Source organism: Ceratotherium simum, chromosome 5 (genome assembly GCF_057802395.1).
Source record: "Ceratotherium simum simum isolate JZ-2026a chromosome 5, ASM5780239v1, whole genome shotgun sequence".
NCBI lineage: Eukaryota > Metazoa > Chordata > Mammalia > Perissodactyla > Rhinocerotidae > Ceratotherium > Ceratotherium simum.
Window position 1 is genome coordinate 37,342,949 of NC_141904.1, and position 14,115 is coordinate 37,357,063.

The 14,115-nt window shown below is 38.3% G+C and overlaps 1 protein-coding gene across 4 annotated transcripts in view; it reads right to left on the minus strand.

Moving 5' to 3' along the window:
• Positions 1 to 14,115, minus strand: part of UBP1 (upstream binding protein 1) — a 56,149-nt gene that overhangs the window by 17,639 nt on the left and 24,395 nt on the right. For 3 of the 4 annotated variants that reach the window (XR_015552187.1, XR_015552186.1, XM_004419471.3), the window contains exons 3-8: positions 10,665 to 10,741; positions 5,573 to 5,678; positions 5,004 to 5,110; positions 2,927 to 3,079; positions 2,714 to 2,824; positions 2,159 to 2,266 (exon numbers count right to left, since the gene is read on the minus strand). Coding sequence is in view for 2 of the 4 variants with exons in the window: in XM_004419471.3 (XP_004419528.1) it covers positions 2,159 to 2,266; positions 2,714 to 2,824; positions 2,927 to 3,079; positions 5,004 to 5,110; positions 5,573 to 5,678; positions 10,665 to 10,741 (662 nt within the window). In the remaining 2 variants the exon portion in view is untranslated. The remainder of the gene's footprint in view (positions 1 to 2,158; positions 2,267 to 2,713; positions 2,825 to 2,926; positions 3,080 to 5,003; positions 5,111 to 5,572; positions 5,679 to 10,664; positions 10,742 to 14,115) is intronic. The other variant, XM_004419472.3, reaches the window with a different exon arrangement.

A 14,115-nucleotide genomic window follows, 5' to 3' on the forward strand; every position in this document is an offset into this window, starting at 1 on the left:
TAATGGATTCCAAGTTCTTAAATGGCCAAGCTGAAGGAAACACCAAGAGGTGCCTACCTGTGTTTTATAGGTTTCTCTTGCAGTCTCAACCGAGGAGGATAAAGGCATACCTAGGAATATTTTCAGTGTTTCTGCTACCTTGTCCCTCTTCCATGTCTTTAGAAGTAAGCAATGGTGCAGTGCCTACATTTCTGAAGACAATCTGTAATTCACTAAGGTTCCAGCAATACCTGGCCTGGACTCATACAATCATGGGTTTGGTATCCTGTGAACAAAGTCCCTCCTCTGGTAGATTAGAAAATGATGACCCATCTTAGACTGTAGAAACTGGCAGCCCTGATTTGAGCCAATAAAAGAGAGCTCAGAGGCACACAAAGGGTTTTGTTGTGCAGCACCTCTTAGGAACCAACAGTAGTGCCTCTACTCAGTGTGGGACCATTTCACACAGCACCTTTGAACTTTAACAGATAAGTCTGGATATCGCTTTCCACTGAAAGCCAATTTTAATTATCTGAGAACAGAAAGAAATGCTGGCCTGCCTTCGTAGGCACTTGAAGAAATATATGAAATGCTGTGGACTTTACTTTTTAAGGGATTAATCTGTACCTTGCTTTTTTTAAACAGGTTTCCAGGAGGAGCTCTAACCACCCCTAGAAGTATCTTAACCAAACCAAATGCAGCCCGGGGCAGCAGGCAACACGCAATAGGAAGATGTGAAATCCCAGGCCAGTGAACTGCTGATGTTTTGCATACTTTAGACTTAAGAATTATTAATAATTTACTAACGATTCTACTATCTTCAGAGTAGCCCTGGGCTATAACAGATTTCTTTATGAATTATCAGAACCCGTTCCTTTTAATTAGTTTATAACAAGAGAAGAAAAGTGATTTCAGTTACCAGGGTCTCCCCAAAGAAGTTTACTAAGAACCATTTCTGAGTCTTCAGCTGGGAAATCAGAAGAGGAATAAAAACATAAAATTGAGGGGCAGGTGTTTTGGGGAAGGAGTATCCAGTTGTTCCATACAACCTTGATTTCAATCAAAAAAGCCCAGTTAAAGAAAATGCAACATGTGTGCTCCCCATTCACTCAGATGAGTACATTTTCAGTTTTATTGCATAGAGAAGCATTTAAAATATTTTCACTCAATGCTTTAATTTGGAAATGAGGTTCCTGTGATAGCATTTATGACTTTCATAGTCTATAGATAATTACAGATACATGTATAAGAATGAGAATTCTATTTCTGGCACCTTGATAGTACAAATACTTCAATGATGAATAAAGTACCCATTAATACATATGATAACAGTTATTTAAAAAAATTATTTAATGCTCTGTGTTTACATTTACTGCAGGTATACAGCTGATCTAAGTTTATATAACAGGATTAACCTTTGCAGACTCTTAGATGAAGAGTTGTGCCATAAAACAAAGATTTGCTAAACTTAAGCTGACAAAGCTCATATTCAACCAAAAATCCCCCAAGTGCACGCTGGGGGGAACTAGGTGTGAGTATAGCAAGGTGCACTATTCTGGCCTGAAGCATAAGGTCACAACAATGCAGGTGCCAAGAGGAAACACTAATGCAGTCAAAGACTTTTTTTCCTACCAGTGCTGCCAAACAGGCTTTTAAAAGCACAGACAGACACACATTCTTATACTACATGCAGGGAGATGTGACACAAAGTATACTGCGTACGTTAATGTCAAGCTTGCTGCCATCATTTCTCTAAATATCCATGAAATTTTCTTAGCAGTTATACATGAGAAAGCAAAACCTTTTTTAATTACAGAAAAATGATAACTATTTTACTAAAGAAAGTATTTTCAATTAATTTCAGTGCTCTTGAAAGAAGTGTGTGTGAAGGAGAGGGAGGGAGGGAGGAAGGGAAAGAGACAGAGAGGGAACACATTTCTAAGTGTCGTTTTTCCCTCCAAAACCACCCATATGGTCAACTTGGTTTTAAAGTGTTAGATTTAGGAAATTTTCCTCAGTGAGGAACAAACAGAAAGCAGGAAGTCTAAACAACAGCAAATTAAATCAAGACAAGGACATCAAAAACAAATTTGGCGTTACTTTTCGGTGGAAGTTGGTCCTATATCTAACACTGCACAAGGTTTCTTGCACAATGAAAAGAGAAGCAGAAGTCCCTTACACTGCCTCGCTTTGCCAGAGAATCACCGTAGTCTGCTGGCAAAGTCCGCTTGCTGGACTTTTTCTGCTCATGTTCAACTGCATCTTCAATTATAGGCTCAAGCCTCATCTGGACAAACACCAAAGATTGGGATCAATGTCTTTTCATTATACAAAGAAAGATCTAATACCCTGCTTTATGTCTCTGCAGTCCACTTAAACAAATGCATGACTAGCAGGATTCAAAATTAAAGAAAATGCAAAACCCCAGCAGTGACAAAAATTGGACATTCTAGGCCCCGACTTAATCTCTTGCTAACTTCAAGGTTTTTAAGGTCTTTTTCTGAGACCTGATTGGGATTTCAACATCTTCATTCAAGATCCCACCCAGGAAACTAATCCATTAAAATCCCAAAATTTAAATAAAATGTTTTCCCCACAAATTTCACAAAGAACATTATGTCAGTCTACCACCCAATCTTCCCCAACCCCTTTGTAGCAAAACTCATCCTTAGAGATAGTGCTAATATGCAAACATCTGCTTCTCTTCAGAAACCAACATGCCACTCTGCATTACCTCTGTGAGGATCGTGGTATCATAGGATGGCTGATACTTTTCTTTTTCATGAGCAGTTCTCTTCTCCATCTTCTCTCGGTCAGTTTTTTGTTTCCTGTCTGCACCTTTAGGCTTAAATACAAAGTAGATTATTTCATCCATCAGGCTTCAGACAAACAACTTTATAAGCATAACTGGGCCTTAATTACTGAAAGCCTAGTTTCCATCGTTTACCTTAAAAACCTTGATTTGGCAGCTAGCTGAGTGTAGATGGTCTGTATATTCTCCATTTTCATTCTGCTTAAAAGTGTCAACCTGGATCCTAAAAGGCACTCCCTTTTCACCTCCGTGCTTCCGTGGAGTAAACTCTGTGCTGATGCAGTGTACCTAGAAAACAAGTCAAGCTGAAATGGATTCCAAGTACTGTCCACTGATTGCCCTTCTACTTTGTTCCTTCTTGGATGTCCTGCTAGAGCTATAAATTCAAGATCCTCTAAAACAAACTCCTACATATTAGCCAGATATCTGTCATGACTTTCTGATTTTTTTTAATATATGGCTTTCTTTTCACAAATCCAACTGAGCCTTTCTGAACATTTTGGGAATGAGCTCTTCCCCATCCAGTGCCTCTCCTCTAACGCAGGACTTGCTCTGATTACCAGTACAACTAGCTTCCTGTGTACTCCCTCTACCTCCACTCCAGACCTTTTGCTGCTCTCAGACCCAGGGTCCTAAACCTTGCACATGGCTCAATCCACAGCAGTCCTCACCTCATCATTCAGAGCTTCCACTGTTTGCCCTCTACCGCCATCACCCCAGCTCTAGCCAGCCGATCATCTTACTGCTGTTCCCACATACATCAACTTGTGATGCTTTGCCTGGGGAACTTTCACAGTCCAGAAAGCCTCATCCTACCTGTATCCATCTAAACTCTTCTGTCAACCCTTCAAAGTTCACTGAGGATCCTGAGGATAATACTCATCTTCCACCATTTCTGCCCCCTCTCCCAATACTACCACAACGACAGCTTTAGGGTACTGCACGGGGTTAGTAACAAGACTTTGGTAATTACTAACTGCTACACATCTCCTCTTCTAATGGCTCAAAGTTAAAACTGATCTCTGCAGTATGACTGCACAACCTGAGATTTAAGGCTAGTGCTTACAATGCTTTCATTCACTATCTAGTTACCCTGTTAGACAAACACTATGAGAAAATATTCCACAATATGAACCATGTCCCTAGTGATTGTGAGTGGACTGGTAGACCACAAAAATGCAAAACACCAAAGATTCCTTACAGTTCACACAAACTAGAGCCAACTTAGGCTGGTCAGCAACTAAGTGCTTTTCCTTTGCTACATAAAGATGACCTACTCAGGAGTTTTAATTCGATCACTTACAAATTTGAACATACTGGGTATTAGAATTACTGTTGATTTTATTTTACATATAATAATATATTTTTTAAAAAATTCATCTCAGGGCTGGCCCAGTGGTGCAAGCGGTTAAGTGCGCACGCTCCGCTGCAGTGGCCTGGGGTTCGCCGGTTCAGATCCCAGATGCGCACCGACGCACCGCTTGGCAAACCATGCTGTGGCGGCGTCCCATATAAAGTGGAGAAAGATGGGCACAGATGTTAGCCCAGGGCCAGTCTTCCTCAGCACAAATAAAAAAAAAAAAAGAGGAAGACTGGCAGATGTTAGCACAGGGCTGATCTTCCTCACCAAAAAAAAAAAAAAAAAATTCATCTCTTAGAGATATAAACTGAGTATTTATGGGTGAAATGAAATGCCTGGGAGTTACTTTCAAGTATTCCATCAATAAGTTAAAAAGGGGAAACTACTACTAACTGTTGAAGCCAGGTGATGGGCACACAGAGGAGTCATTATTGTTATTCACTTACTTTTGTGGGGTTTGAAAATTTCTGGTATTACAATGTTTTTAAATAATGCTGAGAGAATCTTAAAACTGTACACTTTTTTCAACCAATCCATTTAAATAGCAGCTTTCGTTCAAGAAAAATGCATCTTATGAAAAACTGAAGATTTATTGTTACTATCAGTGGTAAAAGTAACATTTAAATAATGCTTTACATATCAGACTGTCTGTATACATGTTAGTTTATAAATGATGGATTTAGTCGATTAACTCCAATTTAATAGTGTATATATATTTCTTAAAAAGACGTTACAATATAGTTTACAAATAAGCATTTAAAGAAAAAGATATCGTGCATCAAGAATTCAGTCTCATCCATGGCCTTCTAAAGAACTAGGCTAGTATGCTTCTAATAACGTAAAAATCCAAACCTGAATGAAAGCAGATGTGCGTTTTGCAGGGTCCCACAGAAATTCAACTGCATTTAACTGGCTTGGATTTGTCCTTGTGTCAATTATTCCCACAGACATTGGAATATCTATATTTTAAAAAGAAGTTACACAGAAACTCATCCACTGTAATTAAAAAGCTTACAACTTACTATAATTATGTCCTAATGAAATTATTATATCTCCATGCTGAATTTTTTCCTCCAGTGTTTTCCATGGTCAACCACTTCAACACCAAGTTGAGGTGTGGAAACCCACCTAATGCATATCATACTTTCTCCCACCACGGTTTCTATTTCATTTTATTAAGAATATGATGGATGGTGCCAATCACGAATTAAATAAATGGTTTCAAATTCATAAAATTCTTGGCTCAAGTTCTTTTAGCACCAAAAAATGACTTCATTTTTAACTATAAAACAATTCAAGGCACACAGGATCCGCTAACACCAAAACTCTCTCCACACAATTACACGTGGTGCCAACATATCAATGGGTACAGCTAAACAACGGCCTTCCTCTCTCCATGGTCTTCTGACGGCCACTTGTACCTAAATCGAGAAGTCTGTCTCCTGGGCGATTCCACTTCCAACCTTCAAGTTGCTGATGCTCTGTATACTGTAGCCGTCTGTCATGGAATACCACTCTTATGATGCTCTATGGAATAAGTGGGGAAAATAAGTACTTTTAAACTGTTCCAGCTAAAATGCAGAAGCATTTTCATTTCTTATGCATTAACCTATAATAGAAGAGTATACGAAAACTAACTCTGCTTTAAACATTTTGTAAGTGAACTGTTTTGCTCTTGGATACCTGGATTATGGGTATAATTATTTGGTGCAAAGAATTATAACTCAAAAATAAAAAGCACAAATAAAATGGTTTAGTAAAATTTTTATTTAAAAATTTGATACTGAAGTTCAAAATTAAGGTACATGCCCATAAAATTAGTGAGCAAGAATTACTTTTCTATGAAGAAACCATCAGATGCACACAGGAATTACTAAAATGAAAAGGTAGTATAAACTCAGAGAAACAGAGAAACCTAGGCATAATGGTAAACGTATTAATTTAAAATAATAGTTGATAATTGAGTTTCTTTAGAAAGACAGTCAAGGGGGGAGATCTGCCCATCCCTCAAAAAAGTAAACCGACATGCAAAATTCATTCTCAACTATTTAACCTGCAAGTGAGGTTATCTGAGGTAAGAAAAAAAAAACCACCAGATAAACTTTATCCAAACACTCAGGTCCCTAGGGAAGGCTTTAACTCTACAAACTTTAGACCAATTCTCTGCTCTCCATCCATCCCTCCTTCACCTCCCACAGGTTTGGGGTGCCAACTACTGTTTCATTCTAGGAATGGATAACAGGTCATCAAAATGCATTCAGATACCAGATTTGCACTAATTAGTGTGTCTGACATATTTACAAATAATTATTTCTCAGACTATGATGTAGTAAGATAATCAGATTTCCAGTAAACGCTCTGCTGGTTTGAACAGGAAACAATTTGTTAGCAATACATATAAATACTACTTTAGTACCCCTGCCTTCCCCAGCCCCCAAATACTGTCCAAAACATAGCTGATAATTGTTTTGAAGGGAACCATTTAAAAGTAGCAATATTTTAAAAAGAGGCAACATCAGTGATTAGGAGTAATGTGTAAGTCTATAAAGGCCCAGCTGCCACTCCAATCTTCCCCACCTGAACCCACGTCTGCAGGGCCTGCCCAGGCAGTCCTCCAGCACCCACTTCACACCACCGCCTGCTGGCACCAAGGCCCTCACAGTGATGGGGCATGGGCTGGTGGTGGCCCCGGGTTCACATTCGCCAGCAGGCTGATCTCTCAGAAGAAAGTGTAGCACAGAAAATATCATGATTTTGATTCTTCCATATTTAGTAAGAACCAGATTAAATCCACAAATTCAGATGAAAATAGTATGAGAATACAGATATTAGATTTAAGAGCTTAACTAAACTCCATTCTGGAAAGCCAGACTAAGATAGTACACTAAGGAATGTGAAAGGAGGACCATAGTTAAGAAATTGCAAGATATAAAGAAAACTTCTTAAACAAAATTGGAAGGGAAGAAAGTCATTATCTGGACATTTGGACTAAAAGGAGACTGAATACACCTAGGAAACCAGCAACAGATAAAGGGGCCCTAACAATAAGACAGAAACAGAACAAGCAGTGAAAGCACATCACTGAGTATGTTAAGCACATTCAAGAAGTTCCAAAGCACCTTTGATAACCCAGCATTTGATGCCCAAGACTCCCTGACAGTAGTAGAGTCAAAGATCATAGGGCGAGGAAATTCAACTCTAGATGGTTGCAGAATATTTTAGGGATCCTCTAGCTGAAGAAGGATGTGATCTTTAAGAAATTCATCCTGTAGTCTTTGGCAGTAGCAGACTGTAGCTCTGAATCCCAGGCAAGATCTCAGAATGTAACTGGATGTATTCTGGCATATCCACCAAAAATCAGACATGTGGCTTACCAAGTGGAAGAGGAAACTGATTTAAGACCTTTTAAAAATTAGTCCTTTCCAATCTGTAAGCTAACTGTTTAGTGATACTGATGCTTTCAAAATAAGTACCTTTGTCTAGGTAGAATATGCTGGTGTAACGTCAGCAAAACATCAACTTTACACTTACAATTGGATGGTTTCTCTACTGTCAACAATTCATTATCTCATGATGAAGAGTCATTTTTACCTTAATTTCTTTTTTTTTTTTTTTTATAATTTTATTTATTTATTTTTTCCCCCAAAGCCCCAGCAGATAGTTGTAGGTCATAGCTGCACATCCTTCTAGTTGCTGTACGTGGGACGCGGCCTCAGCATGGCGGGAGAAGTGGTGCATCAGTGCGTGCCTGGGATCCGAACCCAGGCTGCCAGCAGTGGAGCGCGCGTACTTAACCACTAAGCCACGGGGCCGGCCCTACCTTAATTTCTTAACTTGCACTAATTTTGTATATTAAATGTTTTGGGTTTTTTTGTTTGTTTGTTTTTGGTGAGGAAGACTAGCCCTGAACTAACATCTGTTGCCAATCCTCTTCTTTTTTTGCTGAGGCAGACTGGCCCTAGGCTAACATCCGTGCCCATCTTCCTCTACTTTATATGTGGGATGCCTGCCACAGCATGGCTTGATAAGCGGTGCGTTATGTCCATGCCCGGGATCCGAACCTGTGACCCCCGGGCTGCCGAAGTGGAGTGCACAAACTTAACGGGGCCAGCCCCTATTAAATGTTTTTACATGTTTTAACTTAGAACTAAATCCAAGGAAGGTGAACTTAAAGCAGTCAAATAACAACTTAATTAACCCTGCCATTCCAAGTTAATCTGATAGGTGTTTTAACTAGCTCACCAAAAGTATTTTAAACATTAAGTCTCACCTATCAGACTGGTTACTTCTAAATCTTACCACCTATGCAGGGAACTACGCTAGAAAGCCAGATTGTCTTCACCAATAAATGACAAACTGCTCTAGAATGACTTTCTTCAATGCTTTGATGGAAACTTAATTTTGGCATTTGATCTAGATACTAAAGTTGGTTACATTTTCCTCAGAATACTGACGAGTCACGAATGGTGAACTGAGTTAAAATTATTATTTGAGTTAAAATTATTAATTAGTAAATTCTACAGTCCAGCAAAAAAAAAAAAAGAAAAGAAAAAAACAAGCACAAGGAGGAATAGATGAAACAAGATTGGCAAATTGTTGGTAACTGCTAAATGTGGGAGGAGAACTTATCAGGAGGACTCATGACATAGATGTATTATCATATACCACCATAACAGAAATACGTGTGGATTCATCACACCCTTCTACTTCTGAGTATGTTTCAATTTTATATAATAAGAAGTTAAAAAAAAGTGTTCCAACATTTTTGGATCCAGTTTTTAAGGACCTCAATTCAGGGCCCATCAAGCCCTATTTCATTTTATAGAGGAATCTACAATTAAATTAATTTTTCAATACTTTTATATATTTTTTTTAAACCAGCATCTCCTAGTCATCAAATGTAACTTTCACAGTAACAGAAGAGTTCACCCTTATCTTCTCTTAAAAAAAATATTACTAGGTTGAATTTTAACCAAGTGTGGCACAATTGGCAGACTTGCCCAAAGGTGAGCCAGGGCATCCAGTGGCTCGTCTGACAACAAGCTAGCTGGGACCAGGGCATGCCAGGATAATCTTCAACATTTCTAAGTTTCCTAGACATGGAAAATGAGAGCTATTAGTCTGGCTCCTTGACCAAACTGTACCTATTTTTCATTAGAGTCTAGCAGAGTATAGCCAATCCAAGTAGGGCTTGCTCACTGCAAACCATGCTGATGACTTTTTAAAATGGTGAATCCAATCAGTGTTTGCTACAGATCAGAATAACAACAGGAGGAATAAAAAAAATAAGACCATTTGCCTCATTCTCTAGAGAAATGACCAAACCCACTGATTAAGCATAGACATAACAGATTCAATGTACAGATGGCAAATGTGAGAATGGGCAAATAACCTCTCTCTTTCTGTTCCAAGTATGGTGGGAGCCCCAGGAGGCAGAAGAAATCTAGGAGCTTACTTTGCACTGGCGAAACAATGATCCAGTGTAGAACAGACCCGCTATCTTTCCCTCAACCTCCCACTGGACTGGGGGCTTCCAGCCCCCAGGAGTGGGAGGAGTACTAAAATATCCCAAAGACTCTCAGGCCTCCACGTGCTGAGCAGCTGGCTTTCCCAGACACGCCAAATTCATTAGCATTAGTATTAGCATCCATTCCCCCTACCAAAGCTCCCTTTCCCATGCTTGCCCTCTAAAAAGGCGGATCCACAGAGGGGAGAGTCTTTCCAACGGAATGCCTCTCCGTACTGAGGGCCCAGCACTACCCAGGCCCCAACGTGGCTCTCTCTGTGGGAGGATGGAAGGATCAAGAGAACTCATGCCTGCTTCTCTCTTGCTAACACTTAGCCACACTGAAGTTTTTGCCATTTCCCAATTAAGCTTCTTCCATAAACCTTGCCCTGTAAAGCTATGGAATTTATAATAAACCATGGTGCATGATAGGTAGAGGCTAGAAGGACCCACCTTGCATGACACTGGAGGGGGCGGGGATGGTTCTGAAGATATATCCTAAAAGGAACAGGTTGGCCGGCCAATGGCTACGCCTCCTATACCTGGAATGACTGACTTTTTCATTCAGATACATCAGTAGAGTGAACAGAGATTTCAAATTTTACTTAGAGAAATTTTAAGAAGTGAAATAAAAGGATTTTTTAAAGTTTCATATTAATACTTACATTTTCCCCCACATTATCTTTTACTTTTAAAGAGAAACAAAGTTTTTGTTTTGGTGGTGAGTTTTTCCCCCAATGGCTGCAACTAATTTTTCTATGGTACCTGGTTTCCAAAGGGCTTTCACACTTACTTCACCCAGTACTGCTATAATTCCTATTTTACAGATGAGTAAACAAAATATAGCTCAAAAATTTAGGAGTCTTAATATAGCCATTACTTCTTAAAGTGAAATCAAATAAATCTTTTATAAAAACTCTTGCAGCAGAAAACAAAAATCCCTTGAAGCAAAACTGCTACTTTTTTCAATCACTGATCTGTTAGGAATTCAAATGGATCGTCCTTACCTTTACCAATTTTCCAGTGATCTCAGGCATATCTCCCATTTTCCGATTATCCAGCATCCGAATTTCATAAGACTGACCTATTTAAAGACATCGTGTATCAAAATAATCCATATAAAGAACATTACTCTGTTTAACATAAAAATTCAACTGTCTCGCAAAACATACAATTACCCAATGTTAATTTGAAAATTTTATTTATTTACTTATTTTTCCCCCCAAAGCCCCAGTAGATAGTTGTATGTCATAGTTGCACATTTTTCTAGTTGCTGTATGTGGGACGCGGCCTCAACATGATCGGAGAAGCGGTGTGTCGGTGCGCGCCCGGGATCCAAACCCGGGCCGCCAGCAGTGGAGCGTGGGCACTTAACCGCTAAGCCACGGGGCCGGCCCCCCAATGTTAATTTGGGAGAGAGACAAATTCAGATTATCTTTCTCTTCCCTGCAAATCACACCATCCATTCCTTCTTACACTATTACGAAGACTGAAGAGTTTCTCTGTCAACTTATTTCATATTACTCTCTCACACTAAATTTTTATTATGCATACGTGCATTATCCGAGACCAATTTTTTGTAACAGCTTTATTGAGATATAATTTATATACCACAAAATTCACTCTTTTAAAGGGTACAATTGGTTTTTAGTATATTCCGAGTTGTGCAACCATCACCGCTACCAATTTTTGAACATTTTCATCACCCTAAAAAGAAAACTCATACCCATCAGCAATCACTTCTCATTCTCCCACCTTCCTGGCCCCTTGCAACCACTAATCAATCTACTTTTGTCTCTAGGGATTTGCCTACTTTGGACACTTGATATAAATGGTATTATACAATATGTGGCCTTTTATGACTAGCTTCTTTTACGAAGCATCATGTTTTCAATGTTCATGCATGTTGTAGCATGTATTCGTACTTCATTCCTTTTTATTGCAAAATATTATTCCATTGCATGAACATAACACAGTTTGTTCATCCATTCATCAGTTGATGGACATTTGGGTTGTTTACACTTTTTGGCTATTATGAATAATAATACTATAAACATTTGTGAACAGGTTTTGTGTGAGCCAAGGTCAAATTTTAATCCTGGAGCTTTCTCCTTTGTGTCCAATGCACCCAACTCACATCTTCTCACTGCTCAATTAGTATCCATAAGAAAACACAAAGAGATATTCACACACCAATCTATATAACCAGGAAAATAAGCTGCTGCCTAAAGTTAATAATGTACTCCAAACCCACAAAAATGATTTCTAGATTATCTGTCATTAAATAATAAAAATGACATAGTTTGAAAATTATACATTTTCTACATACAGTAGAAAGTATATGTAGAAAATCAGCAGGAATTAAAGAGTGCTTCTAGTACCATATGAAGTTGAGGCTCTTTATGATATAACTACCAATATCTTGTCCACACTCCAATGAGGCTTACAGAAAAATACACAAAGAGTATTAGATCACAGGGTCAAAATACAACAAAGGGTTATCAAAACACAACCAAATCATTCCAAGGCTGGTGAAGGAAAACAGCTATATATAGTATGTACCAAAGAATAGTCCTTAAATTCATTCAACAGATTGAAAGAGATTAACACTAAAAAAACACCTTTAGGGCAAGAGACAGTTTTAAAAAGTTAAATATGCAGCATATTTAACTAAGAAATAATTTTTAAAATAAAGCACGTGAATAGATATCTTTGAAAAATACACCATTATACATTTAAAATTATACTCAACCTCACAAGAATTTAGGAAATAAAAACTAACAAAATGTGATTATCAGATCAACAAAAAATGTTTAATTAATTAAAAATCAAGTAGGCAAAGATGGGGAGAAATAAGTACATAAAATGTGGGGGAATATAAATTGATACAGTCTTTCTGAATGGCAATCTGGCTGCACCTGTTAACGAGTTAACTACTCTATCCTTCAACTCAGGGATTCATTAGTCAAACAGAAAAAAATGCAAGAGGGGGAATATTTGCAACTCACATTACACAAAAAGGGCTAATCTCCCTAATATATCAAGAACTCCTATAAAATCGCTAACAAATGTCCAACATCCCTAGAAGAAAAAAATGAGCAAATGACATGAACATGTGGTTCACAAAAGAAGGAAATGCCAACAGTTCTTAAACATTAAAAGACATTCAACCTCCATCAGAGAAATGCAAATTAAAACCACACTGAAATCATTTTTTACCAGTCAGGTTAGCATAAATCTCTCAGTTTGAGTTGTTGAGGCTAAAGGGAAACAGTCACTCTCCCATCCAAGTACTAACCAGGCCCTACCTTGCTTAGCTTCCGAGAGCAGACAAGGTCAGGCGCATTGAGGGTGGTATGGCTGTAGACGAAATGGTCACTCTCACATACTGACAGGAGGAGTGGAGGAGTGGAGACGGTAAAGAGCAGTCACTCTCTAGAGATATTTTGAAGGTAGAGCCTAAGCATTTTCTGGTGTATTAGATGTAAAGTGTGAAAGAAAGAAGAGTTGAGGATTATTCCAGATTTTTGGCAAAGGAATTTTCTGCCATGGGGAAGATCACAAGGAGTAGAATTGGGGGAGAAAATCAAGAGTGCAATTGAATATATTAAGTCTGAGACATCTTTTGGACATCCAAGTTGATAATCAAGTTGATTTATAAATCTGGAGCTAAGAGGAAGAGATCCTGGTTGGAGATATTAATAGGGGACTTTCCAGAATACAGTTGTTAGGTAAAGCCATTTAAAGACAGGATCATTTCAAAAGTGAGTGCAGAAAAAGGAAAGCGAGCCAAGGCACTTCTCTGGGATAAATATAGAGGGTAACTCAAAGAAGCCAGTAAGATGGAAGGTGGACGAAGTGAACGAAGTACACAGTATCCTGGAAGCCCTTCCATTTGGCTGCCAAGGAGGGAGGGAAAACTTGTCTCACCAGGATTATCCTGTGATCCTCAAAAACTCAAAAATTCTCAGGATTGAAAAAAATCATATAAATGAAGCAATCCCAATGTTCTTATCTTCTTTTGTATTAGTTTTTCTAGTCGACCTAACAAGAATACTTCTGTGCTCAATATAAAGTTCATTTGGTTTCCACAAGCAGATCTCAAGATTTGTTATTCCTATATTAATGCACTGTAAATTTTTATTCTTCTAAAATCAAAAGTAAGTTTTTTTAAAAAGGCTCTAACATTTGTTGTGCTTCAAATGGTTTCCCTATTGGAAACTATGTATGTCCTAGCTTTTCTCCTTCAGTTTTATCCCAACTCACTATTTAGAAATCCCTCTCCACCAACGATGTTCTCCAATGGTAATGTCCACTGAATGAACTATCAGGCTTTTATTGGTTTAATGTCTCCTTCTACTTGACCCTTCCATAATTATTTTAATAACACAACTTCTTAAAATATTAGGCTAGGTTCTAACTGAAATATAAAGAAGGTTCCACTATTAATGAAGTATA